General features: G+C 49.4%; 4 protein-coding genes across 7 annotated transcripts; all 4 read left to right on the forward strand.

Moving 5' to 3' along the window:
* The first annotated feature begins 1463 nt into the window (after window positions 1-1463).
* Window positions 1464-5289, forward strand: derl2 (derlin 2). Of its 2 annotated transcripts, none has more exons than XM_032569241.1 (7): window positions 1464-1602; window positions 2655-2720; window positions 2799-2872; window positions 3267-3360; window positions 3590-3794; window positions 3826-3971; window positions 4787-5289. In XM_032569241.1, exons 1-7 carry the CDS (start codon window positions 1465-1467, stop codon window positions 4838-4840), a joined length of 777 nt encoding a protein of 258 aa, XP_032425132.1. In that variant the 5' UTR covers window position 1464; the 3' UTR covers window positions 4841-5289. The 2 variants fall into 2 exon arrangements, with proteins under 2 accessions (XP_032425132.1, XP_032425134.1); XM_032569243.1 differs by having other exon boundaries at window positions 3590-3785; window positions 3881-3971.
* Window positions 5290-7645: 2356 nt separating this feature from the next.
* Window positions 7646-12060, forward strand: LOC116723979 (SWI/SNF-related matrix-associated actin-dependent regulator of chromatin subfamily B member 1-like). Its single transcript, XM_032569237.1, has 9 exons — window positions 7646-7795; window positions 8502-8613; window positions 8837-8945; window positions 9257-9394; window positions 10190-10317; window positions 10383-10549; window positions 10636-10826; window positions 10895-11026; window positions 11493-12060. The coding sequence occupies exons 1-9, from the start codon at window positions 7706-7708 to the stop codon at window positions 11530-11532; spliced, it is 1107 nt and encodes a 368-aa protein (XP_032425128.1). The 5' UTR covers window positions 7646-7705; the 3' UTR covers window positions 11533-12060.
* A 760-nt stretch (window positions 12061-12820) lies between these two features.
* slc25a25b (solute carrier family 25 member 25b) lies at window positions 12821-22078 on the forward strand. 3 transcript variants are annotated; one of them, XM_032569213.1, is made up of 11 exons: window positions 12821-13623; window positions 16267-16393; window positions 16473-16560; window positions 17315-17350; window positions 17532-17643; window positions 17725-17883; window positions 18453-18605; window positions 18693-18800; window positions 19323-19490; window positions 19561-19711; window positions 21204-22078. In XM_032569213.1, exons 1-11 carry the CDS (start codon window positions 13309-13311, stop codon window positions 21386-21388), a joined length of 1602 nt encoding a protein of 533 aa, XP_032425104.1. In that variant the 5' UTR covers window positions 12821-13308; the 3' UTR covers window positions 21389-22078. The 3 variants fall into 3 exon arrangements, with proteins under 3 accessions (XP_032425104.1, XP_032425105.1, XP_032425106.1); XM_032569215.1 differs by lacking the exon at window positions 12821-13623 and adding an exon at window positions 14842-15452 and having other exon boundaries at window positions 21204-21388; XM_032569214.1 differs by lacking the exon at window positions 17315-17350 and having other exon boundaries at window positions 13309-13623; window positions 21204-21388.
* A 217-nt stretch (window positions 22079-22295) lies between these two features.
* Window positions 22296-26582, forward strand: uap1l1 (UDP-N-acetylglucosamine pyrophosphorylase 1 like 1). Its single transcript, XM_032569218.1, has 9 exons — window positions 22296-22708; window positions 23317-23521; window positions 24092-24267; window positions 24764-24936; window positions 25483-25676; window positions 25756-25896; window positions 25963-26148; window positions 26228-26294; window positions 26381-26582. The coding sequence occupies exons 1-9, from the start codon at window positions 22417-22419 to the stop codon at window positions 26459-26461; spliced, it is 1515 nt and encodes a 504-aa protein (XP_032425109.1). The 5' UTR covers window positions 22296-22416; the 3' UTR covers window positions 26462-26582.
* The last annotated feature ends 66 nt before the right edge of the window (window positions 26583-26648 follow it).

Consider the following 26648-nt stretch of genomic DNA (forward strand, 5'->3'; position numbering starts at 1 on the left):
CATGTAGGTACTACAGTATGTCAATGAGTTAAGAGCTGTTAGGATTATGAGCAGAAAATGTTGCAGAAATCCAACAAATCCATCGTTAACTCAAAATTCATTAAAGTTCATGACCTGGTGTAGAGTTATATTCTACAAGTTCTGTTTGAAGCACACAACACACTTGCAAATAATTTATTAAGAGAGACAGCATTTATTACTTGAGGGGATCATAGATTACTTTTAAAAGAAACTCAGGACTAAACAAATGGAACATTGTATGAAGAAAATCTGTGGAACAATCGATCAAAAGAAACCAAATAATATGTAATAATTATTGAATGGTGAATAAAGGTGAGGAAAATAATTCTAAACGTCAACATTTCTTTACATATTTTGTAGCATTGTCTGTGGGCTTGCAAAGGGAGTCGCTAACCAGAAGCTAACGCTGTTTGGGGGCAAGGCCTGGAAAAGTTTGAGACTTTTGAGAGAAAGAGCAACGACTCCATTCATTCAAAGCTGTTGCTCATTTCCACGTCATATGTTAATTTTAAACTGAAAACGAATAGCGAATAAAAAATTAAATGGCTAATATGGACGGACGATATTAAATAAACTTGTGCAAAGACTGAAAGCCACGTTGCTCTGTTAGCAGACTGAGCTAACTAGCATTAGCTTAACAGCTAGCATGCTACTAGCGTAAAAAGTATCGCGTTGTTCACACTAACATTAACTTTAGACTTTTTTCGAGTTTACACTCTAATATTCTGCAACAGTAAATACGTACGGTACGTTATGAATAATTTTAAGTATATGAAAATAGAAATACGAACGACATCGATACTTGGCTCCACCTACGTTGATCAGCGGCCTGGGGTAAAGAATCCTGTGTGTAGTTACACTGTCCAACCAGCAGATGGCGCTAAAACAGCAGCACTCCACTTTATTTATTGTTCCATCCAGTTTAACCATGAAAATAATCATTTAAAAAGCGCCACAGAGCAATTATTAGTAAACCATATGAAAAATAGAACAACAATAAATGCAGTGAAGTAACTGCTGGAAGTTGCACCTGCGGGGTGACGTTCCATCAAGTAACCACCAGGTGGCTCTAAACCGACCCGTTTACTTTGTTAAAAATTTATATTGAAACGTTTTAAGTAAGTTTTTAAAAAATAATAATATTAGTTCATTTTTAAAGTTACTTCTACCGTTTTTTCTTTTATAACTACTTTAGCTTTATTTTTTATTTAAACAACACTGGATTATTCAAAATACATAACACAATTTTTTTAAATTTGCCGCGGTAGTTGTTGATTTGTATATTTTTATTTTATTTTTGTTGTGATTACGCGTCGACGTGTATTCTTAAAACGATCAATTCGGTTCGGATTGGTATTACCAGGTTTCTGTTAAGAAATTACAGAAGTGGAAGTTGTGGTGGATTTTCCCACGGCCCATGAACGCATCCCCATCTCGTTGGCAATGACGTGTCAGGAAGCCCCGGAAGCTGTCAGTAGTGTCTCCAAAATGGCCTACCAGACCCTCCAGCAGGAATATTTACAGATTCCTGTTGTTACCAGGGCTTACACCACGGCCTGCGTCCTCACCACGGCTGCAGTGGTAAGACCAACCCGAAACGAACCGAGCCGGACCGAACCGAGTCGGTCAGTCAGTCAGTCAGGACTCTGCTGGTTTCTGTTGAGCTCCAGATGTTTCTGTTGCAGATCCGAGTGTGAGCTGCTCATTCAGGAAGTTAGCTTCATGTTTAATGTTGTTCCGAGCTGAGAACTCAGTCAGGGTTCGGTTCCGGTCCGTTTAACCCGGCCTTGAGCGCAGTCAAAGATTATAATCTGGTTTTATTTAGTCTCAAGCGGTTGGGGGGGAACCGGTTCCCTCCGTCACAGACTGGCCCTGAACGCACCATCGGATTTTTAACATATTTACCTTCAGCCTGACCTCAGGAGGGTTTTATTGACAGTTAAATCTGTTTTATAATTTTAATTATGAATTGTTCGTTGTGGATGTGGAGTTCTGACTGACGGTGACCCGGACCTGACCCCAGCTCGGAGCAAACACACCGGGCTGAGGGTTCTGGTTGGTTAGAGTCCGGTAGAACAGTTGATGTTTGGGATGGAAGATGAGGAGGAAACTTCCAGATGTTCCTGAACATCCCGTAATCTGAGCAGAACTGGGAGGAAGGCCCTGCTTCCCGCTGAATAAAAGGTTAAAGTTATGTCGCTTTCTCCAGTAGCAGTCAGTTTACCAGCGAATCTGAGGAGGCCTCTGACTGGGTTAAGATTCTATGGGTTTAGGGTCACAGTTCAGGGATTATTTAAGTTTTTGATATGCTAATCAGATGCTCTCAGTTGCTATAGCGACACCTTATTGCCATGGTTACGCATCATGATAAGTGTAATCCATGCAGCTGCTCAGCATCCAGAAGCAGAGGTGATAATTATCCAAACAGCTGAACCAGAAACTGATGACGTGAGCCAATCAGAGCTAAGGCAGCAGAGCTGCTGCGTCATGATTGGAGTGATTCATGTCCGGGCCAGGATGGACCCGCTCCGGCTCAGGGTTTCCCAGCGTTAATCCAGCTCAGGTTGACCATAATCTCTGGAATAATCCTGGTTTCTGAAGCTGCTCAGGTTCTTTCTGGTTTCCTCCTGCAGCAACTGGAGATCATCACACCGTTCCAGCTCTACTTCAACCCAGACCTGATTCTGAAGAACTACCAGGTACCGAGTCGCTCCTTTACCTTTCAGTAAACTGGGTCAGAACCAACGCAGCTGAAGGATTTTCTCTTGTCTTCTCAGGTATGGAGACTCATCACCAACTTCCTGTTCTTCGGTCCAGTCGGCTTCAATTTCCTGTTCAACATGATATTTCTGTATCCTGGTTTGCATGTTTCTGTTTCACAGCAGCAGATGTTGCTGCTGCTGACACGACCCAAGAGGTTCTGAAGCTGCAGCTAAGCTAATCGTTAGCTGCAGCTAACGATTAGCTTAGTAATCAAATATTCTGACGATTAATCGGATGTTATGATGATTAATAAGGCCCAGTCTGTGTTTCGGGCCCAGTCTGTGTGTGATTTTTGGGCCCAGTCTGTGTGTGATTTTCGGGCCCAGTCTGTGTGTGATTTTTGGGCCCAGTCTGTGTGTGATTTTTGGGCCCAGTCTGTGTGTGATTTTCGGGCCCAGTCTGTGTGTGATTTTTCGGGCCCAGTCTGTGTGTGATTTTTCGGGCCCAGTCTGTGCGTGTTTTCCCTAACCTATGGGTCCCAGGTACCGGTACTGCCGGATGTTGGAGGAAGGCTCCTTCAGGGGTCGGACGGCTGACTTCGTCTTCATGTTCCTGTTCGGCGGCCTGCTGATGACCGTATCCTTCCGCCTCGGGGCGTTTCCATGGAAACAGCGTTTCACTGTAGACCGAGAAACTGTCCGGGACCACAAGTTTACATACAGCTGATGAAAGGACTGCCTGAAGATAAAGAATCTGAGTTTTTACAGACATAATTTAGCGATTCTGACCTGAAACCAGAGAGTCTGATTCTCCTCGCTCGCTGAGGTGTATGTAAACTTGTGGCTCCTTTAACGGCGCTGAGCAGATCTTCGGCATCTTCGTGAGCCTGGTCTTCCTCGGCCAGGCCTTCACCATCATGCTGGTGTACATCTGGAGCCGCAGGAACCCCAACGTGCGCATGAACTTCTTCGGCCTGCTGAACTTCCAGGCGCCCTTCCTGCCCTGGGTGCTGATGGGATTCTCCCTGCTGCTGGGAAACTCCATCATCGTCGACCTGCTCGGTCCGTTACGCCGCCGCCGAGCCGCCGCCGCCGCCGCCGAGCCGCCGCCGCCGCTGCCGGGCCGCCTCAGAACTCATCCTCTGTTTTGTTTCCAGGCATCGCTGTGGGTCACGTCTACTACTTCCTGGAAGACGTTTTCCCCAACCAGCCCGGAGGCGGACGCTGGCTCAGGACGCCGTCCATCATGTGAGGCTGCAGAACCCTTTACTGAATTTAGTTCTACATTTTATACGCTCATTTTACATTTCATGTTTCATTTCATTCTGCAGTTTATTTTACTTACATATTTATGAAAGTTTCTGTATGTTTGATTCAGTGTTTCACTTTATTTCCAAAAGTTAATAATTATATATTTTATAATTCAGTTATATATTTTTATTGACATATGTATGTCTTTGTTTATTACCTTTTATTGGAAGGTGATTTATGGTTCAAATAAAAATCTGAAAAGTGTGGCATGCATTTATATTGTGGCCCTCTCAGTCTAAGTGGGGCCAGCCCCGAGCATGATAGAATAAAATAAAATAAAATAGAATAGAATAGAATAGAATAGAATAGAATAGAAGTACTTTATTCATCCCAGCAGGGAAATTATTTCGCAGTTACAGCATAGAGACAAGACACAATAACAACTACCACTGAGTAGTAGTTGTAGATAAAATAAAAAATAAAATATAAAATGCTATAAATTGTAAAAATATGAAATGCTGTTAATATAAAAGCAGCTTAGAGCAGTCCTTGCAAAGATTAAAAAATGCAGATATGTATATGTAAATATATGTACAGCAGTGTGCCACAGTGCAGTTGTGCAAAATCGGACTGATTAGTGCAGAACAATGATTTAGCTTTTATTGTACAGTGAGATGGCCTGTGGCAGGAAGGATTTCCTGTATCTGTCCCTACGACAGCGGAGCTGGAGCAGCCTATGTGAGACGGTGCTGTTTATTGATGCTGCCATCCCCGTGTTTGGCTGAACTTCCTGTCTCTGGCTCCGCCCACAGAAAGATGCTGTTCGACACGCCGGAGGAAGACGCCAACTACAACCCGCTGCCTGAGGACCGGCCCGGCGGCTTCGCCTGGGGGGAGGGCCAGCGCCTGGGCGGCTAGCGCCTGGGCGGCTAGCCCCGCGGTGCCTTCAGGGACCCTGCGGCGGAGACGGGAAGGGGACGGACGCGCTCGGTGTTTTCCTGATGTTTGTTTAGTTCTCGGTGAAGAATGCCAAACAGCCTGGACTGCTGGGGAGGAAACGGTTTTGTTTGTGTTTTTGGCTTTGATCATCTTCAGAAACTCTTCGCCGGCGCCAAATCGTCACGCCGACACCGTTTTCAGGAGCGCCGCGGTTCTGGACTGCAGACAAACGTTGGACAATGAGTCTGTGGGACTCCATGTTTATCTTGGTCTCAGATTAAAATCCTGACGTGTGAAAAAGATTTAAATATAAAACAGAATTTATTCCTTCTTTTCCATTTCACTTTTTAAACTAATAAATGTGTGCAGCAGCAAACGTTGATCAGTTTCATTTCCAGAGGTTTAACCGACTCCAGGTCGGAGGTCAGCAGGACGTCATGCAGGACGCTGAGAAGAAAAGAGTTTAAAGGTCTGCAGCTTTAAACTCAGCAGGTATCAAACCACTGACAGAAACGACCTGGACGAATCATCAGGACTACAGGCTGACCTCTGACCTCTGACCTCCAGTTCACCAGCAACGTTACTGGAAAAGCTTCAACAGTTAACTAGCTTCCTAACTAAACCAGCGGCTTCGACTCCTTCCAGTCTGGTTTCCATGGTTACCACAGTACGGAGACTGGCCTAGTCAAAGTGTTCAATGACATCCATATAAATACGGACTGTGGGAGAACCACAGAGCTGGTTCTGGTTCTGGTTCTGTTGGACCTCAGTGTCTATCATTTTACTGAACCGACTGGAGAGTTGGGTCGGACTCTCCGGTCCAGAACTCAACTGGTTTGAATCTGACATGAAGAACTGGGATTTCTCTGTTTCAACTGGAAACTTCTCATCAGAGGTCAAAGGTCACATGTGGGGTACCCCAAGGTTCAATCCTAGGACCCCTTTTATTCAATATTTATATCCTCCCACTAGCTCAGGTTATAACAGGAAATAATATCAGCTACCATAACTATGCAGATGACACACAGCTCTACGTTATGTCACCAGGTGACCTTTGACCCCATAAAGGTCACTGAATAAATGCTTAAAACATAAATGTGTGGATGAGACAAAACTTTATCCAGCTGAACAGAAACTGAAGTTATTCTCTTTGGACCTAGAGAGGAATGATCTAGAGTTATGGATCTAGAGTTATAGATCTAGAGTTATAGATCTAGAGTCAATGCACAGCTTCAGTTATTACAACTAAAAACCAGCGATCAGGCCAAAACCTGGGAGTAGGGATGGACTCTGACCTCTGACCTCTGCCCTGACCCTCCAGAGCCACATAAAGCCGGTTCCACGGTGGTTCTTCTCCCAGCTGCAGAACATTTCCAGAACCAGAGACTAAAGTCTCGGATCAGAGAACCTCATCCAGGCTTTGATTCCTGCAGCAGCGTCTTCACAGGTCTGATTGACAACCCAACGGTCCAGAACGCTGCTGCTGGAGTTCTGACTAGAACCAGGAGGATAGAGACACTGCCTGGTTCTACACCACCCGGTTCTACACCACCCGGTTCTACAGTTCCTACTCTGGCTCCCTGTAGCTCAGAGAATAAACTATAAAAGTTTATAGTTTATGAATCACTAAACAGTTTAGCACCACATTAATGATCTGCTGCTGTTGTATCAACCTTCCAGACCCCTCAGGTTCTGGTTCTGGTTCTGGTTCTGCTCTGCATCCAGAACCAGAACCAGAACCTAACAGGGAGAAGCAGCATTCAGCTTCTATGCACCACAAATCTGGAACAAACTTCCAGAAAACCTAAAAACTGCTGAAACACTGAGTTCCTTTAAATCCAGACTAAATTCCAGATGTTCGAGCTGATTTAGAAACCTGATCATGAATCATTGATCAATAATCTGATGTGCAACATGTGACGGCGTTCACTGTTTCTGCTTCATCAAGCAAAGCTCTTTGAAATGCCTTGTTGCTGAAAGGTGCTATACTGATCAAATTTGATTGATTGATCGATTGATTGAAGAAGGAACATTGGCAGGAAGGAGGAAACAAGGAAGGAAGGAAACAAGGAAGGAAGGAAGGAAGGAAGGAAGGACACCATTAAGGGTGCAAACAGCAGCATACTGGAAAAGAAGGAGGATGCAACCTTTATACAGTTATTACAGATATTCTCCTGATGAACAACCACAATGCGGCCATGTTTACCAGATTCTGCATCTGATTGGCTGACCAGGCCCTCCTGATGGCTCCTTTCCTGGTAAGCATGGAGCGTTACCCAGCGGTGTTTAGACAGAAGCACAACCTGCAGAACATCTTGTAAACAACTTGCAAAACTAAAATCATTTTTTCTTTAAATGAAGAATAGTGTATAAATTGTACATTAAAGGAGGCTGGGGAATATGCTCGTACTTCTCCATTGTGTGTATTATGGTGTGAACATGTTTGAAACAAATGTAAAATTGAATGAATTCAACTGCTATAGCGTTTCTACTGATGAAACAGCATAACAAGATGTTCATCAAGCTTTATGCATGTTCACTGACAAGCTCAGGATTTTATTTTTATTTTTTTCAGATAAATTATCGACCTGTATTTAGATATTTATACCAGACATGTTAATACACAAGAAGAGTTTTCTTATTTATATAATTAGATATTTTTAGATGGTCAACCGCGATCCTTGTGTTTGTCATTTTTCTTTGAATCGAATAAATCTGCGATCTCCCACTTTTTCCGGAGGTTTTAAACGCCTCAGAAGCAGATCTAGCTTGTTAGCCCCGGTGTAGCAAAGATGCAGCTAGCTCTGAGTAAAACATTTGGCCAGAAACCAGTTAAGTTCCAGCTGGAGGAAGATGGAGACTTTTACATGGTGGGATCAGAGGTATGTCCGCGTGTGGTCACTGGTGCTGGAGGCTTGCTTCCCAGTAAAACCAGTCTGGGCTCTCCATCCTGCTGCTAGCCACCGTTAGCATGCTAACGCAGCTGTAAACAAAGACCGTAGTGGTTCTGGATTCATTCTGAGACCCAAAAAACGGCTCATTAAATAAAAACTAAGTTATAAACTTAATAATCCGGAACCGAACAGCTGGAGAATATTAATAATGACGTTTATTTCACAGCCTGCTGCTGATTTACGCTGTTTTTACCGCAATTTGTCCGTTTTTATAGAGTCTAAAATATAAGTTCATTTCTTAGGTTGAGTTGCTGTTTGGAAACTGATTTTAACAATAAAGAGCTCAATACACAAAATGAATAAATTTTACACCATTTAAAGAAACTAAAATATCGGTTTTTATGTCTGAAAGTGAAGGAATCGCCAGATTTCTGAGTTTTCTCGCTGATTTAAGCTGTAAAAATGTGTTTTAAAGTTAAGAGTTTACAACGGGAGGCTCATTATTTAACTGGAAAATGAAGCAGCTGTCAGGAAAGAAACAATTTCTGTGAAACTAATTAATGAAGTGAAACTTTGTGGTGGTTTGATAAAGACTGAAACCTGTAAAGGATTTATTTGTTGCCAGCAGATTTCCAGTTTTCCTCTCTGTATTTAATGTTCTGGTTCTGATCAGGTTCTCTTCCTGTCTGTCCAGGTCGGGAACTACCTGCGGATGTTCAGAGGTTCGCTCTATAAGCGCTACCCGTCACTATGGAGGCGGCTGGCCTCCGTGGAGGAGAGGAAGAAGATCATGGCTTCATCTCACGGTGCGTCCAGCAGTTCAGCTGCTGCAGTTTGGTTTTATTTCTTCTTCTTCTCTGACGATCAGAAAAACTTTAATCTGCTGCAGGATTATTATGAACAGACGGTTTAATGAAGGAACAGTCAGCTGGAGCTTTGATAACGGTTTCCTCCCTTCATCAGCCTGAACTCTGCTGGTTAGAGCTGCTAGACGACCTTTGACCCCTGCCGTGTTCCTCCTGCTTACAGCCACCAGCGTGACGCTGCTGAAGGCCTCAGAGTGCGAGGAGATCTTCGACGGGAACGATGAGAAGTACAAGGCTGTGTCCATCAGCACCGAGCCTCCGGCGTACCTCAGGTAACTGGGTCGGGTCGGGTTGGGTCGGGTCGGGTCACTCTCAGGGACCTCAGGCTGTTACGATGATCCTTTCAGTCTTTGTATCTGTTCCACTCAGGGTGTTTGATGCTGATGATTGAACAGGTAAAAACTGAAACATAAATGAAACAACCAACCCGTCAAAAACATGGATAAAAACGAAACGCTGAAGACGGAGGTTTGAACTGTAAGATACAGGAAACTAAGAGACAGAACGTTTTTCCTCCAACATGATGAGTCTCCTTATTTCCTGGGCAGGAAGCAGATTCCTCCACTTCCTGTCTCTGTTTCAGGGAGCAGAAGGCGAAGCGCAGCAGCCAGTGGGTTCCCACTTTACCCAACAGCTCCCATCACCTGGACGCCGTTCCTTCCTCCACTTCCATCAACAGAAACCGGATCGGCCGCGACAAGAAGAGAACCTTCCCCCTCTGGTGGGATCCGCCTCCTTAGGAAACATCATCATCATTGTCATTATTATTATTATCATTATTATTATTATTATTATAATCATTATTCCTAAATAATGAAGCCATAAGCTTGACGCTCTCCGTTTTTCCCCTTCGGTCCATTTGATGACGAAACGACCAAAAACAAAAACCAGACTGGATCCTCTTGATAAAGTTTAATGGTTTATTTCAGAAATAAAAACGGTACAAATGTTACTTTTCCACAAAAATAATAAAGAGTAAACAAGAGAGTCCAAAGAGAGAGAGAGGTCACAAAACTGTGTGGCTCCACTAAACTGCCCAGCTAACTCTGTCTAGCTACACCCTAAAATCTTTAACTGCAATTAGATCTGCAAATGTACAAGAAGGCTTTAGTTTAGTCCAATATAACAAATTAGTATGCAATAGAGATTTAACTAGTAATCATTTTTATCCAAATAAAAATATCATAAGAAATATAAACATAATTTGTCCTAAATGTCTGAATGAAGTAAAACTGAATTTAGGCTCCTACAGTTATTATTATTATTATTATTATTATTATTATTATTATTATTATTATTAATAAAACATCTCAGATTGTTGAGAAAAGCTGCTAAAATCAAAGTTCTGAGCTGACAAACTCCGCCCCCTGGTGAAACTCCGCCCCCTGTAGAAACCCCGCCCCCTATAGAAACCACGCCCCTGGTGAAACTCCGCCCCCTCATTTGAATATTAGAACATGAAATGTTGATTCTGGTTGGTTCTGCTGTCTGTAACCGGGTCGGTTCTGGTCTCCAGCTTCGATGACCACGACCCGGCGGTGATCCATGAGAACGCGGCGCAGGCGGAGGCGCTGGTTCCGATCCGATTGGACATGGAGATCGACGGACAGAAGCTGAGAGATGCCTTCACCTGGAACATGAACGGTAACTGAGCCGGACCCGGCGCCGGTACCAGAGCCGGACCCGGGCCTGACGCTGCCTGTCCCCAGAGAAGCTGATGACGCCGGAGATGTTCGCCGAGATCCTGTGCGACGACCTGGACCTGAACCCGCTGGCCTTCGTCCCCGCCGTGGCGTCCGCCATCCGCCAGCAGATCGACTCGTATCCTAGCGACGGGCTGCTGGAAGAGCAGACCGACCAGCGCGTCATCATCAAGGTGGGTGGGCGGAGCCGGGCCGGGAGCCGGGCGGAACCGGGGCGGGACCGGGGCGGAGGCCCAGGTCTGACGGTGTCTGTGTGCAGCTGAACATCCACGTGGGGAACATTTCTCTGGTGGACCAGTTTGAGTGGGACATGTCGGAGCGCGACAACTCGCCAGAGGCCTTCGCCCTCAAGCTGTGCTCCGAGCTGGGCCTGGGCGGAGAGTTCGTCACCACCATCGCCTACAGCATCCGGGGGCAGCTCAGCTGGCACCAGCGCACCTACGCCTTCAGGTGACCGCCGCCGACCCGTGGGCCGGCTCTGGCTCTGACCCGGTTCTGACCCGTTTCCCATCTCCCAGTGAGAACCCGCTCCCCACGGTGGAGATCGCCATCAGGAACACCGGAGACGCCGACCAGTGGTGCCCCCTGCTGGAGACTCTGACAGACGCAGAAATGGAGAAGAAGATCCGAGACCAGGACAGAAACACAAGGTCAGAGGTCAACTGCTAGATGTGCTGAGGTCAGAGGTCAACTGCTAGATGTGCTGAGGGTCATTTTTGGTTTTATTTAATCTTATGTGTTTTAGTTTTATTTTATTTAATTAAATCTAACTACCAGTTTGATGATTGATAGATAGATAGATAGATAGATAGATAGATAGATAGATAGATAGATAGATAGATAGATAGATAGATAGATAGATAGATAGATAATCAGTCAGTTAAGTTTCTGGTTCTCCTGATCGTTTAGTCGGGTCTGAGTCAAAGGTTTTCAACCCTTAGTGATTCAACAACGTTTCTGACTAATTAAAATCTGTAGACGGCTTTTATATTCCAAGTTCTGTCGTGTTTTTCTGTGTTTTGGATAAAAATGTTGAAAACCACGAATCTTTTTCTTTCACTGTCTGCTGTTCTTATGGAAGAGATCCAGAAAGTGATCTGCTCTGGTCGTTTGCAGGAGAATTAGACGTCTGGCCAACACCGCCCCCTCCTGGTAGGACGCCTCCAGCACGGACCCACCCAGAACCCGACCCGGACCCACCCGAACCCGACCCGGACCCATCTGGAACCACCCGGACCGACTGCAGGCCTCCCTCTGCAGATCACCATGTAGCGCCTCATGTAGTGTTTGTTCTGACCCGTTTCTGCTCCATGCAGCCTCCACCGTGCAGCTGCAGGTTCTGGCCTCCAGAACCAGAACCTTCAGGTTCATCATGCTTCACTACCAGGACGATGAGTTACCGTGGAAACCGCTGCTGGTTGGTGCCGCTGGAGTTGGAGGCTGGAGCAGAAGTTCCTGCTTCTCACCAACCAGAACAAACCGATGCTCCTGGTTCTGCTTTAACCCGGTTCTGACCCGGTAGAGGTTCTGCATGCAGACTCATGTTTCCTGAGGAGGAGGAGGATCTTCATCACGTGGTTCCCTCATGGGCAGACCATGGTCATTTCATCTCTTCTTTTGTAAGTTGTTGGACATTTATATTGACTGTTTTTATATGAAAACAATAAAACAAAGATTAACCGAATATTTCCTGACCAAGTCATCATTTATGATAAACCAGGCAGATAAAACAAAGTTACTGAACATCAGCTGACATGCCGGGAAATGAAAGGAAAATCCGTGAGGAATAAAAACTAGTGTTCATCACCAGACTGAACAGTTCAGGAACCGTTCCTGCTCGTTCATCTGAACGCCCAGAGTGATTCTTTATCTTCATCAGAAGACCACCCAGAGGTCAGAGGTCAATGAACGCTTCAGTCCACATGATTCAAACCTCGGATCCATTCAGCTTTTCCTTTATTCCCCATGAGTCCAGCCGCTCTGGACCGATCCAGCTCAATGCGCCAACTCTTTGTTTTCCTTCGCTTTCTGCTGCTAATAATGTGATATAAACGTGGTTCAATGTTTATATTTATGTATTATGATTATAGTCCAGTGTGAAACAAAATGAACCACCTCTCAAAACCCGTCCGGTTCTGGTCTCATTGATGTAAAAGCTTAAATCAGCAAGTTGAAAATCAGTTTGATTTTTTCTCAGTTACAGGCAAGCTGCTGTTAGCATCACAGCTAGCTGTCTGTCTTAAAACAAGGAATTGTGTCTCTGTTTTCCGATTTACTAAGCTAATGCACCTGAAGTTTGTTTTACTGCGTTTTCTACTGGCTTCGTTTTTATTTTGGTGTTTCGGTTAAATGACAATAAAAGTAGATCCGTGTGTTAACTAGAAGAACCGCTAAGCGAAGCCAAATGATCCAGATCCCAGTCTGGAGCTGGAATTCCCACAGTCAATGTGTCCCGTGTTTTTCTGACGTAATCTCGCGGTAAACAGCGAGAGTGTAGTAGAAGCCGGTTTGGCGCAGTACGCGGTCACTCAGGTAGCGGTAAATTAATCCATTTTAATTGAAAACCTGCAGAACCTGACCCAGGTTCGGATAATTCTGGGTTCATTTCGGACCCAGCGGACATTCTGCTCTGTTTAAACCGGGTAAACGGGTTTTAGCGGCCGCTGGAGGCGCTGACAGTCCGGACTATAATCCCACTAACGGACCGTTTTTATCGGATTCGGCCCACGGAGGAGCCGTTCTGAGAACCGGACCAGAACCGAACAGGTTCTGCCCGGGAATTGTGAGAGGCAGATCCGGGTCAGGAGGACGGTTCTGGTTCATATTGTAGAAGCTGAACTGGGATTGTTCTGGAGCAGATGGAGGGATATGTGACGTGGTGCTAGTCTGTCCATTGGTCCGGTTCGGTTCGACCCGGTTCAGTCGGAACTTCATGATCCAGCCGCAGGGGACCCGCCTGGTCGCCGGGCTGTTCTGCCAGTGTCGGTCCGCGGAGACCCACGCCGGCGTGGACCCGGGCGGGGGCTGCGGGCCGGCCCCGGTCAGCCCGCAGCCCCCCCCGGACTCCCGGTCCGGTTCGGACATCCCGGACCAAGCGTGCGACGTGTGCGGAGGTCCGGAGCAGGAGCACCGGCTGAAGGTTCTGTTCGAGATCCTGGACGTGAACGGGGACGGCGGGATCTGCGTGAACGACCTGAGCATCGGCCTGAAGAAGCTGGGGGTCCACCGAACCGAGCACGAGCTGCGGGTAAGAGTCCGGTCCGGGCGGGTTCGGGATGGGTCCGGGGTTCGGGTCGCAGCTCAGGTTACTGCGGACGTGCGGGTCGTGTTGGAGAACCAGCCCGCCATGGTTCCGGCATTCAGGCTGTTTATCTGGGTTCGGTTCGGTTCTGTTGACCCAAACTGGTCTTTTAGCTTCGGTAACAAACTTTAACAAAGTCAAACTCCCGAACTACAGACGGGATTACTGGGCTACTCCGCCAGGTTCGGAACATGAGGTGGGTTTTTAGAGCAGAACCATGGGACCCAGAAGGTTCTCCTCCAGAACCTTCAGAACCTCTCCTGGTGTTTGGGTCCAGAACTGATCCAGAGGGACAGATGAACAGTAACTGGAGGATCCGGGTCCTGGTTCCGAACCAAATATTCAGACCTCAAGTTAAGATCAGAACCCGGTTAACAGATCAGAACCATACAAAACAAACCCGGTTAACGGATCAGAACTCTGGGAATACTTTGTTTACATGTTGACCCGGTAAATCACCAGAACTTCATCAAAACTTCAGGTTCTGGTCACCATTGGGTCTGGACTTTGACTAGGACGTTCTGTTGGAGCTCAGCTGCTGGTTTGGATCCTGGCTCGACCCGGTGACCCCTGGGTGACCCCTGGGTGACCCCTGGGTGACCCCGGGTCATGTCACCGACATCCTGCTGGTTAAACAAGTTAAAGAACTGAAAACCCAACCCGACTGGTTCTGAAACTCCAGAACATTCTGCAGAGGAGGCGGGTTCTGGGTTCTGGGGTCAGAGGTCAGCAGAGATGAATGGAGGGAACCAGTAACCCAGATCCAGCTGCCGATCGGACCTGAAGGGTCACATGGTTCTGGTCCGGTCCGGTCCGGAATGTCTGGTTCTGGTCAGGCGGCTTCATGGGAAACTTTTCCTCAGTGGGGAAGATGGCTGCCTGTCAGACAGGAAGTTAGCATGTTGTTAGCTTCCTGCTGATCGAACGTAATGAGCCACAGAATGGAGCCGGTGCTACGGAAAGCCAGACCTGCCACAAATCTCCACAGCCAGCTGCCGTACCCGAAACGTCACACAGTTTTATAGGACACCGTAAAATACGGTGGAGGAATCCTGCCAAAACTCCACTAAAGCGTAAAAACAATCAGTTTATCTTTACGCCACTGACTGGAGTTCAGTTTAATTCAGTAGCTCTAACGGTGGTTTTTACAGTTTCACAGCTTCCTGATTTTTACTCCGTTAAAGTGACAGACATGCAGCTGATTGGCTGCAGCCGGTCCGGTGTGAGGTTCTGGTTCTGGTTCTGGATGCTGATGGTTGTGTTGGCCTGAGTCTGAGCCGCTGCAGCAGGAGGAGGAAGAGGAGGATGACGAAGGGGAAACCCTGCAGCACCCCCTCCCTCTGACGCAGCTCCATGCTGAGAGCCGGGCTGTGATTGGCTGAGCAGTGTGTGCGGCCGTGATTGGCCGGCGGGGCTGCAGTGATGCTGCGGCGCTCTGGAGGATGACGCTGCAGCAGGCCGTCCCACAGCACCAGATGTTCCTGAACGCATCGCGGGACGCTGCGTCTCTCGTCCTGCAGCAGGAAGTGATGCGGTTCTGATCTGACCCGGCCCGCTCCAGGATGCTGCAGGATCTCCTGGCTCTGCTGAGCCGGGCCGAGGCGGCCGGTTCCGACCCGGCCGGTTCCGATCCGGCCCGGTCTGCAGGACGCTGCGAGACGCTGCAGGTGGTCCTCCAGCGAAGCCCCGCCCCCTCCGGCCAGGACGCCGCTCCCAGTGCTCCCAGCAGGACCAGCAGGTTGATCCTGACGGCGGAACCTCCGGACCTGCAGCAGGTACAGCATCGCCCGGTCCGGTCCGGCCCGGTTTCCCTTCTGGGTTCAGGCTCTGAGCAGAAAATCTGATGGAAGGAAAACAGGCAGAAATGAGGGCAGGACATATCATCAGAGAGGCGATCCAGGTCCAGACGGGTCAGAACCAACTGGGAAATTGCAGCTCCATCAGGATCACAGGTTCTGGTTCAGTGTGACCCGGTTCTGACTGGGAGTTCTGCAAAAACTGAAGCGGTTCTGATTCAGTGGGTCTAACTGGATCAGCTCTGAGGGCTGCTGGTTGTTCAGTCTGATGAACATTAATGTTGAATGTTAAAGTTCTTTTCAGGTCCGGTTTGGTTCTGGTCAGAGCTCAGTCCGGTTCTGTTCACCTGATAAAAAGTTTTCTCTCTAACAGATCCAGGAAGGATGGGGTGATGGTGGGGAGGAACCATGTTGGACGGGTTTCTCTCATGTTTGGCCCCCGGCCCTCATGTTTGGCTCCTGGCCCCCGGCCCTCATGTTTGGCCCCCGGCCCTCATGTTTGGCTCCTGGCCCCCGGCCCTCATGTTTGGCTCCTGGCCCCCGGCCCTCATGTTTGGCCCCCGGCCCTCATGTTTGGCCCCCGGCCCTCATGTTTGGCTCCTGGCCCCCGGCCCTCATGTTTGGCCCCCGGCCCTCATGTTTGGCTCCTGGCCCCCGGCCCTCATGTTTGGCTCCTGGCCCCCGGCCCTCATGTTTGGCCCCCGGCCTTCATGTTTGGCCCCCGGCCCTCATGTTTGGCCCCCGGCCCTCATGTTTGGCCCCCGGCCCTCATGTTTGGCCCCTCTCTGTGCAGCGCATGGTGACGGCGGGCGATAAGGACCTGGACGGCCAGCTGGACTTCCAGGAGTTCGTTCAGTATCTCCGGGATCATGAGAAGAAGCTGCGGCTCGTCTTCAAGAGTCTGGACAGGAAGAACGACGGTGAGACGGGTCGACCGGACCGGAACCGGGTCACGGATCGAAACGCCGCGGTGACCTTTGACCTCTCTGTGTGTTTCAGGCCGGATCGACTCGCAGGAGATCATGCAGTCGCTGCGGGATCTGGGGATCCACCTGACGGAGGAGCAGGCCGAGGAGATCCTGAGGAGGTGAGAGGAACCGGGTCCAACCGGGTCGATGCGGGTTCTGATAGTTAAAATAACTGATAACAAAACAAATCATCACAATGGACGGTTTCTGCTTTATTTGGGCCAAAGATGGAGGGTTCTGGGCTGCATCACATAATCTCAGATAATCTCAGATAATCTCGCTGCCAGCAGGATGTTTTTATTCTCAGATCTGAGTTTGTGCCGATCTCAGTTGGTCCAGTTGGTCCCGTCGGTCCAGTTGGTTCACCTCACAGCAGCTTCACTGCAGACCAACCAATCAGGTTGCTGATAGCGGCGTTGGCCCCGCCCACCAGCCATTATTATTCTTATCTTTAATCTGAATTATGTAAAGTTATTTCTATAGTTTTAATAAAACAGTGGAGTTGTGGCTCCTAGTTTTATTCCTGTTTCATTCTGTGGATAAATAAAACTTCATGTTTTTGAAATATCCATATATTATATAATTACATTATAATTATATTATTATAATTATATAATAAATAATCAGGTCCTTTCCACCGTTCTGCTCCTGGTTTTATGGATATAAAAGATCTGAGTGAGTTTGTGGAGTCATAAGCATCGGTCCAATCACAGAGCCCTGTGGTACCGGTCTGTGGTTCTGTCTGTGGTTCTGTCTAACCGGTCTGTGGTTCTGTTTGTGGTTCTGTCTGTGGTTCTGTCTAACTGGTCTGTGGTTCTGTCTGTGGTTCTGTCTAACCGGTCTGTGGTTCTGTGTGTCTCCGGTCTGTCCCAGAATAAGGGCGGGGTTCATCTGGACCCCGGTCCTGCAGTAAGTATCACCTCCAGTTGACCTCCAGTTGACCTCCAGCTGCTTCTTGTTTTTGTTTTTGCTCGTCGCCGTCCTGCAGCTTCTCTGTTTCAGTTCCAGCATGGCGCTCTGATCCGATCCGGCCGTGCATGTCGGAACCTCCCTGACCCGGTTCTGTACTGACGTGTCCTTCCTCCTGCAGCATGGATAAAAACGGCACCATGACCATCGACTGGGACGAGTGGCGGGACTACCACCTGCTGCACCCGGCCGACAACATCCCCGAGATCATCCTGCACTGGAAGCACTCCACGGTAACGCCGCGGTAACGCCGCGCTTCCTGCTGGCTGTTGCTAGGTTACCGGCAGTCCTCACGCCGCGGCCTTCCTCCACAGATCCTGGACGTTGGCGAGAGCATCGTCGTCCCGGACGAGTTCACCGCGGAGGAGAAGAAGACCGGCATGTGGTGGCGCCACCTGGTGGCCGGAGGAGGCGCCGGCGCCGTGTCCCGGACCTGCACGGCGCCGCTGGACCGGCTGAAGGTTCTGATGCAGGTACAGCACCGTCACAGCCTGAACCACAGGGGTCAAACTCACTTTGATTCAAGGTCATGAATGTCCTTAAAGGGCCGGTTCATCCAGAATGTGCCAGTGAAACCCATTAAACTGTTAAAGGGCCAGTATCGTAAAATCCATCGTGTTTAATGTTTATCCCTCATCAGAAACAAACCTGGAGTTTTATTCATGTTTGAGAAATCCTTTGATCTCCATGGCAACCAGTCAGCTGCTAAACACCTGGGTGGATCTAGCCCCGCCTTCGAGACGCAGCTCCTCCCCCACTCAGCTCCTTCAGACCAACCAGCAGCAATTAGCAAACAGCTGCTGGAACTGCTGAGCTCACCAGTTAAAGGGTTAATCGAGGAGCCATGCTGGGATGACTTCCTGGAGGCGGAGCTTCAGAAAGAGAAGGCGTTCTTAAAGAGACAGAGACCCAATTTCAAGGCATTAAATCTGGAAGTCAGATTTATTTAAAGTCATATTGGATATAAGTAGCATTTTTCTACCTGTATTGATCATAGTTACTGATTATGAATAAAACGCAGCGAAGCGTCCGTCTCCCTCAGGTCCACGCCTCCAAAACCAACAGCATGCGCATCGGCAGCGGCTTCCTGCAGATGATCCGCGAGGGCGGCGTGCGCTCGCTGTGGAGAGGAAACGGCATCAACGTGATCAAAATCGGTCCAGAGTCCGCCATCAAGTTCATGGCCTACGAGCAGGTGAGACCCGGGTCAGAACCGGGTCAGAATGTCAAGAAGCCGCTCCAGGTCATTCCGGCTGAGTGAATCTGATCTGCTGTGTCTCAGATTAAACGGCTCATCGGGAGCAACCAGGAGACGTTGGGGATGACCGAGAGGTTCGTGTCAGGATCTCTGGCTGGGGCGATCGCCCAGAGCAGCATCTACCCCATGGAGGTGAGGGGCGTCCTGCCGGTGCCAACATCCAGTTCCTCACTAGAAACCTTCAGTTTACACAGCCAGGCTGCTCTGAGCCGCTCAGGATGATGGAAAGTTGAGAGGAAGGACGTTCATGGAACTTACCGGATGCTTTCCTAGACCTTATCAGGAACTTTGCTAAGCTAGCCAGAAATCTTCCCAGAACTTACCAGAAACTTTCTGGAACTTTAAGTTGAGAACATTAAGTTCCAGAAAAGTTCCACCAAAATTCTTTGCAGGCTCCTGGAAAAGCCCTGGTAAACCTGGGCTAGCTCCAGGAAAGCTCCAGGAAAGCTCCAGGAAAGCTCCAGGAAAGTTCCAGGAAAGCTCCAGGACAGCAGGAGGTTTGCAGGCGGAGCGGCTGCTGCTGTCACCTTCCACTCCACAATCCCAGATGGTGGAGGTTCACTGTGACGTTTCCACAGCCTCAGACGATGTGAGCGTTCTCTAAGCTGCGTTTCCCTGCAGAGTGAAATGCCTGATTGCTTCCTGTCCCCTCAGGTTCTGAAGACCCGGTTGGCCCTGAGGAAGACGGGTCAGTACTCTGGGATCCTGGACTGCGCCAAACACATCCTGCAGAGGGAAGGCGTGGCGGCGTTCTACAAGGGCTACGTCCCCAACATGCTGGGCATCATCCCGTACGCCGGCATCGACCTGGCCGTCTACGAGGTGAGTGGACCGGCACCGAGGGCCAGGACGCCGCGGCGGTTCTGCTGTCTGACCCGTTTCCTCTCCTCAGACCCTGAAGAACTCCTGGCTGCAGCGCTTCGCCACGGACAGCGCCGACCCGGGAGTCTTTGTGCTGCTGGCCTGTGGCACCACCTCCAGCACCTGCGGGCAGCTGGCCAGTTACCCGCTGGCGCTGGTCCGGACCCGGATGCAGGCGCAAGGTCCGACCGATCAGAACCACTCATGTCATTTAGAACTCCATCCTGTTTCTGAGCTGCTGCTCCTGTAAGAACCAAACCGCTCCCGATTGGACCATCAGAACCAGCAGTCACAGGAAGTGACTCTGGTTTGTTGTCGATCTCTCTAGAGGTCGTCAACACCGGGGTCAAGGTCATTTAGGGGTCAAGAGATTTCTGATGGTCTACTGATTTCAGATCTGATTTAGTGATAAATGTTGCCTTTAATATTAGACCTGTTGGCAACCGGACCAGAACCAGAACTGGACCCGAATCTCTTCTAACAGAAGCTCTCTGGAAAATTTAGATTTGGTCCAATTAGAAACAGATAATAATTTGATTAAACATCAAATATTTTAATTGAAGCGAATAGAAAATAATTTATTGTAGATCCATAAAGGAAAGATGTTCTGGTTCTGGACTGGTTGGGTCCAATGGGTTCAATAAAATCTTTCATTCTAATCCCAGAAACGAGAAGTTTCCTCTGCTGAGCTGACCCGGTTCACCGACCCGAGTCGCTTCATATCTTTGGTTCTGACTGAGCAAATTAGAACAAAAGTAAAACACAGGAAACAGAATCTGTGTGATGCGTTCGCTGCCCTGTGTGATGCGTTCGCTGCCCTCTGTGATGCGTTCGCTGCCCCTCTGTCTCTCAGCCTCTGTGTGATGCGTTCGCTGCCCCTCTGTCTCTCAGCCTCTGTGTGATGCGTTCGCTGCCCTCTGTGATGCGTTCGCTGCCCTCTGTGATGCGTTCGCTGCCCCTCTGTCTCTCAGCCTCTGTGTGATGCGTTCGCTGCCCCTCTGTCTCCCCAGCCCCTGTGTGATGCGTTCGCTGCCCCTCTGTCTCTCAGCCTCTGTGTGATGCGTTCGCTGCCCCTCTGTCTCTCAGCCTCTGTGTGATGCGTTCGCTGCCCTCTGTGATGCGTTCGCTGCCCCTCTGTCTCTCAGCCTCTGTGTGATGCGTTCGCTGCCCCTCTGTCTCCCCAGCCCCTGTGTGATGCGTTCGCTGACCCTCTGTGTGATGCGTTCGCTGCCCCTCTGTCTCCCCAGCCCCTGTGTGATGCGTTCGCTGCCCTCTGTCTCCCCAGCCTCTGTGTGATGCGTTCGCTGACCCTCTGTGTGATGCGTTCGCTGCTGCTCTGTCTCCCCAGCCCCTGTGTGATGCGTTCGCTGCCCTCTGTCTCCCCAGCCTCTGTGTGATGCGTTCGCTGCCCCTCTGTCTCTCAGCCTCTGTGTGATGCGTTCGCTGCCCCTCTGTCTCTCAGCCCCTGTGTGATGCGTTCGCTGCCCCTCTGTCTCTCAGCCCCTGTGTGATGCGTTCGCTGCCCCTCTGTCTCTCAGCCTCTGTGTGATGCGTTCGCTGCCCCTCTGTCTCTCAGCCTCTGTGTGATGCGTTTGCTGCCCCTCTGTCTCTCAGCCTCTGTGTGATGCGTTCGCTGCCCTGTGTGATGCGTTCGCTGCCCCTCTGTCTCCCCAGCCTCGCTGCCGGCCGGCCCCCAGCTCTCCATGTCGGCCCTGTTCCGGCTCATCGTCCGTACGGAGGGCCCGCTCGGCCTCTATCGGGGCCTCGCCCCGAACTTCATGAAGGTCGTCCCGTCCGTCAGCATCAGCTACGTCGTCTACGAACACCTCAAGAGGTCGCTGGGGGTCCAGTCCAGGTGAACCGGACCCGACCGGAACCTTCGACCCAGAACCGGTTCTGATCTCTGAACTCGGTGACCCGGATCGGACCGGAACCGACCCGCTGATCTTCATCATGTCTGATGAGGATGATGATCCGGTTCCATCTGGTTCTGGACCATTAAGACGAACCGGTTCTGTTCTGGTGGACCATCTCAGCTCCTCCGGGTTTGAGGTTCTGGATCAGAACCAGAACCGCCCTGTCCCGTCTGACCGGGATGGATTCCCTCCAGAACTCGACCCAGATCAAACCCAGAGGGACGGGTCAACAGAACCTCAGCGGCACCACGCGGACACCGGGACTCCGTCACCATGGCAACCAGCATCACGTCATTTCCGGTAACATGATCCCAGCATGAGGCATTCATGTTGCATGGGAAAACTCAAACCTTCCTGATCATAGAAACTAGAAACACTCCTGAACTCACAGAACTGATTCCCTACCGGACCGAACCGGCCGGATCCGAACGGACCGGACCGGTCCGGTCCGGTCCCCTCAGCTGGTCTCTTCTATTTATTTCAGTATTTATTGGTTTCGCTGATCATGATGAAACTGATTGTTTGGATCGAACCAGAAGGTTCTGCTTAAAACTGAAACACTGAATGTTTTCATTCTCTGACCCATCAGAACCACCAGAACCATCAGAATAAAGGCTGGAATGTTTCACTCTGTGTGTTATAGATCTATATCTGACTGACGGATAATAAATATTAAGTTTTTTAAAATATGATTTAGTTTCTGCTGAAGGCTGGTTCTGATTCCCGGAGAAGATCCGGGTTTTGGTTCGGAGTCGGATGGATTTCATCCTGGTTCCGATTGGTTCCCGTTTAAAGAAAACATGAATAGATGGTTTCTCTGTGACGTCATGAGGAAAACCGCCTCCATCAGCGGAACCCGGCTCTGCGGTTTCCGGTTCTGGAATCATGTCTGCCTTCAGTCACGAGCTGCTCAGCCGCCAGGCGTCACTTCCTGACTGCGCTGCGGGACCAGAACCAGAACCGCTCCAGCCATGCCGTCCCTGCAGCAGATCCGAACCGCTCTGGACGGTTCGGGCCAGGCCCACGTCCTGCGGTTCTGGCCGGAGCTCGGTTCGGAGCAGCAGGAGGAGTTCCTGCGGGAGCTGGCCCAGCTGGACCTGCCGCGGCTGGAGGAGCACTGCCGGGCGGCCGCAGAGGCAGCAGCCGCCGCGTCCTGCGCTCCGGACCGGGACCTGGAGCCGAACCTGGAGCCGGTTCCCCCGGAGAGCATGGGCAGCGTGAGGACGAGCGACCCGGACTGTCTGGCCGGATGGGAGCGTGAAGGTACCAGAACCACAACCGAGGTTCCAGCCGCTGGGATTTTAACAACGTGTTTTCTCGCGATAGCTCAGAAAATCTCTGCAGACTGTTTAGTTATGGTTTTGAGGAGTGAGTGCGCATGCGCCCTAATGATTAATTACTAAGGTAATGACTCTCCTCCAGCTTTGGACCAAGTTTCACCTCAGAACCAGTCAAAACACAAACTGCATCATCCAATCAGGTTTGAGAAGGTAGTGTGACGTCAGCATGTGATTCTAGAGGGAGCACTTCAGATTGAAAATGGCGCCTGGAGGAATGCCAGGAACATTCAGGTAGAAAGAAAGATGGCTGATCGGAAGGTTGCTGGTTCAATTCCCAGGATGTTCAGCTGCCAGTTTTACATATTTACAAGATTCAAAATAAGAAAGTTTGTTTTCTGTTAGTTTGAGCAGAAATATTCTGGAAACCAAACTGTTGGGCTTAAAAAGTTCTGAGGCATCATCAGCGCCAGATGGATACAAATATTAAACATATGAACATCAGAAATGGTTAAAAAGTTGGAAAAAATTCCAGTTCCAGCTAAAAATGTTGACATAATGAATATAAATGATGAAACTGTCCTTTCTGATCAGGATTCCTGCAGATCTCCAGGAGTCGGGTCGCGGTTCTGCTCCTGGCCGGAGGTCAGGGGACGCGGCTCGGGGTCCGATACCCCAAAGGGATGTTCGACGTCGGGCTGCCGAGCGGGAAGACGCTGTACCAGATCCAAGCCGAGCGGATCCTGAAGATCCAGCAGCTGGCAGAGAGCCGACTGGGGTCCAAATGCACCGTTCCCTGGTGAGAGCAGAACCGACGGCAAGATTTGGGCCAACAGGGAGGAGAACTTTACCCTCCGCTGGAGGAGGAACCATCTGAGCACAAGAAACCTTCAACCACCTGCTACAGGCGGAAAAATGAATAAATATACACCTAAAAACTCTGAAAATTTGAGATTATCTAAGAAATGTTCTAAAATAAAATAAAAAACTCGATGAGATTTCTGGGCTTCAAAAGAAAAACTCAGAAATTTTACTTTGAAATCTTCTGAGCTCATAAAGTCAAAGATTTTTGACATTTTCTGAGTTTCAAAAGTTGCAAATTTTAGGCCTTGGAGCTCAGATTAAATTTAAAAACATTTCCAGAAACTCCAACAACCTGCGTGGCAGATTTATTCCGGTGTATAAGAGATCATCACCGATTGGCCGGCTGCCCTCATGCGTTCTTTCGAGCATTTTGATTGGCTGAGGAACCAGAACCGTCTCGGACGCTAACCCCTCCCTGATGTGGTTGTTTTGGAGTCGGTCGGTTTTGATTAAAGCTCAGACCGTCTCCTCCTCTTCCTCTTCGTCCTCTTCCTCACCTGTCCAGGTACATCATGACCAGTGAGTTCACCCTGAAGCCGACCCAGACCTTCTTCCAGGAGAACGCTCACTTCGGCCTGCAGCCCTCCAACGTCGTCATGTTCGAGCAGCGCATGATCCCGGCCGTGACCTTTGACGGGAAGGTCATCCTGGAGGGCAAAGGGAAGATCGCCATGGCGCCAGGTGGGTCTGGTCAGGAAACGCAGCAGATCCATGATGGCCACAGACTGTTTGTGCCGCTGCCATCAGGCAAGCGGTACAGGAATATACGGATTACAACAAACAGAGTGAGAAACAGTTTCTTCCCCACAGCCGTCAGAGCCATTACTCCCTGCCGCCCCCCCCCTCCCACACATATCATAACCTCGCAGTCACACATACATACATATCCCCCCCCCCCCACACAGCCATATTGTTCTGCACTTTGCACTGTCACATCATCTGTACTTTGCTATAATTGGACCTGCTGCTACTTCTTTGGATGGTTGAGTGCCTTTAGTTAATTTAGTTGTATATATTGTTATTATTATTATTGTGTGTTTGTTTATTTTTACTGTATATATTTGACCTTTTGCACGGGAGCTGCAATGGAAATTTCGTTGAATTCTGTTCAATGACAATAAATGCTATCTAATCTAACCCTTGGTGACCTCTGTGACGGCCGTCTGCTCCCTGTCAGACGGTAACGGCGGTCTGTACCAGGCGCTGGAGGACAACGGCGTCCTGGAGGACATGGAGCGCAGAGGAGTGGAGTTCGTCCACGTCTACTGTGTGGACAACATCCTGGTCAAGATGGCCGACCCGCTGTTCGTTGGCTTCTGTGTGGCGAAAGGAGCCGACTGCGGCGCCAAGGTTGGGACGTTTCCTTTGGTTCGCTCAGAACGACGATCCGAAGGTTCAGGTCTCATCCAGAACACAGACAAGTTTAAAAGTTTCATTTCTGTGTCAAATTTGAATTCATGTAAATCGATTGGATCCCGTCTTCCAGTGGAAAAACCAGAAATCTGTAGGGTCAAAGTTTGTTCCTGGAATTTATCAGTTTAATTTCCAGGTTTCCTTTTGGATTAATTCACCTGGAAACTTCAGATAAATGTAACAAATCAGAGCCAGAGGAGGATGTTGAGTTGACCTCTGACCTGCAGCAAGAAAACATCAGAGCAGATAAATCAGACCCTGACATCCTGTCCAGATCTCAGCTGGAAGTAAATTTCACTGATTTTCATTTTTAAACATTCAGTTTATTTATGCAGCTCAGATTCACAACAACATTCTGAAAGCAGAAAACATTTCATCAGCGCCGTGTGAATCAACATGGCTGAATTTAGCTCAGTAGCATTAGCTTGTTAGCCTGCTAGCTGCTGCTCGCTCTGAGTCCAGACCGCTCCGTTGCTCCACCAGGTGGTGGAGAAGAGCCACCCAGCCGAGCCGGTGGGCGTGGTCTGCAGGGTGGGCGGAGTCCCTCAGGTGGTGGAGTACAGCGAGATCCGACCCGAAACGGCCCGGCTCCGAGGATCAGCCGGAGAACTGGTCTACAGCGCCGGAAACATCTGCAACCACTTCTTCACCAGGAGCTTCCTGCAGGACGTGGTCGAGTGAGAAACCCGCCAGGACGGAGTACCGTCACATTAACCTGGAATGTCTGCTGACCTCTGCTGACCTTGGCTCTTCCAGGACGTTTAAGGACCAGCTGAAGCCTCACGTTGCTCTGAAGAAAGTCCCGTTTGTGGACTCCTGTGGGAATCAGGTGAAACCGACCGAACCCAACGGGATCAAGATGGAGAAGTTTGTTTTTGACGTGTTTCCGTTCTCCAGGTACGGATAATCCGGCGTGTTTCCAGGCTGCTGGTAATCTGGATTACCCAGCTGGTTTCTCTGCAGGAGTTTGGTGGTGCTGGAGGTCCAGAGGGAGGACGAGTTCTCCCCTCTGAAGAACGCAGACGGAGCGCCATCCGACACGCCCAGCGCGGCCAGGAACGCCCTGCTGGCCCAGCACTGCCGCTGGGCAGCGGCCGCTGGCGCCGCCCTGCTGGATGAACAGGGGAACGGCATCCAGATGCTGCCCAGGTCAGAGGTCACTGACCCTACGCTCACATGAAGGTTCAGTTTGTGTTTGTAGTAGATATTGAATTCCTGTCGTCCTCAGTTCATCAGCAGAGAATCATCCGGCGCTGAAATGTGAGATTTCTCCTCTGGTGTCGTATTTTGGAGAGGTGAGGAGCAGAACCACGTCGGGTTCTGGTTCTGAACCTGGTTCTGGTTATTAATAACTAATAATCAGAACTCCTCCTGCTCCCAGGGCCTGGAGCTGCTGAAGGGGAAAACCATCAGAACGCCGTTCATCCTGGATGGAGCAGCAGCTGCAGAGCTGCAGGCCTGATCGGATCAGAACCACAGAGACACCGGGCCTGGAGAACCAGTCAACCAATCAGGGATCAACTGAAAACATTATGTAAACTGTTTTTATACCAACAAATAAAAAGATGATTCAAACTGTTTAATTTTATCGTACTGACTCAGAAACCCAAACGCTGAGTTCAAGTCACAGACCTGTAAAGCACGGTGGT

This window comes from Xiphophorus hellerii, chromosome 8, assembly GCF_003331165.1.
Source record: "Xiphophorus hellerii strain 12219 chromosome 8, Xiphophorus_hellerii-4.1, whole genome shotgun sequence".
NCBI lineage: Eukaryota > Metazoa > Chordata > Actinopteri > Cyprinodontiformes > Poeciliidae > Xiphophorus > Xiphophorus hellerii.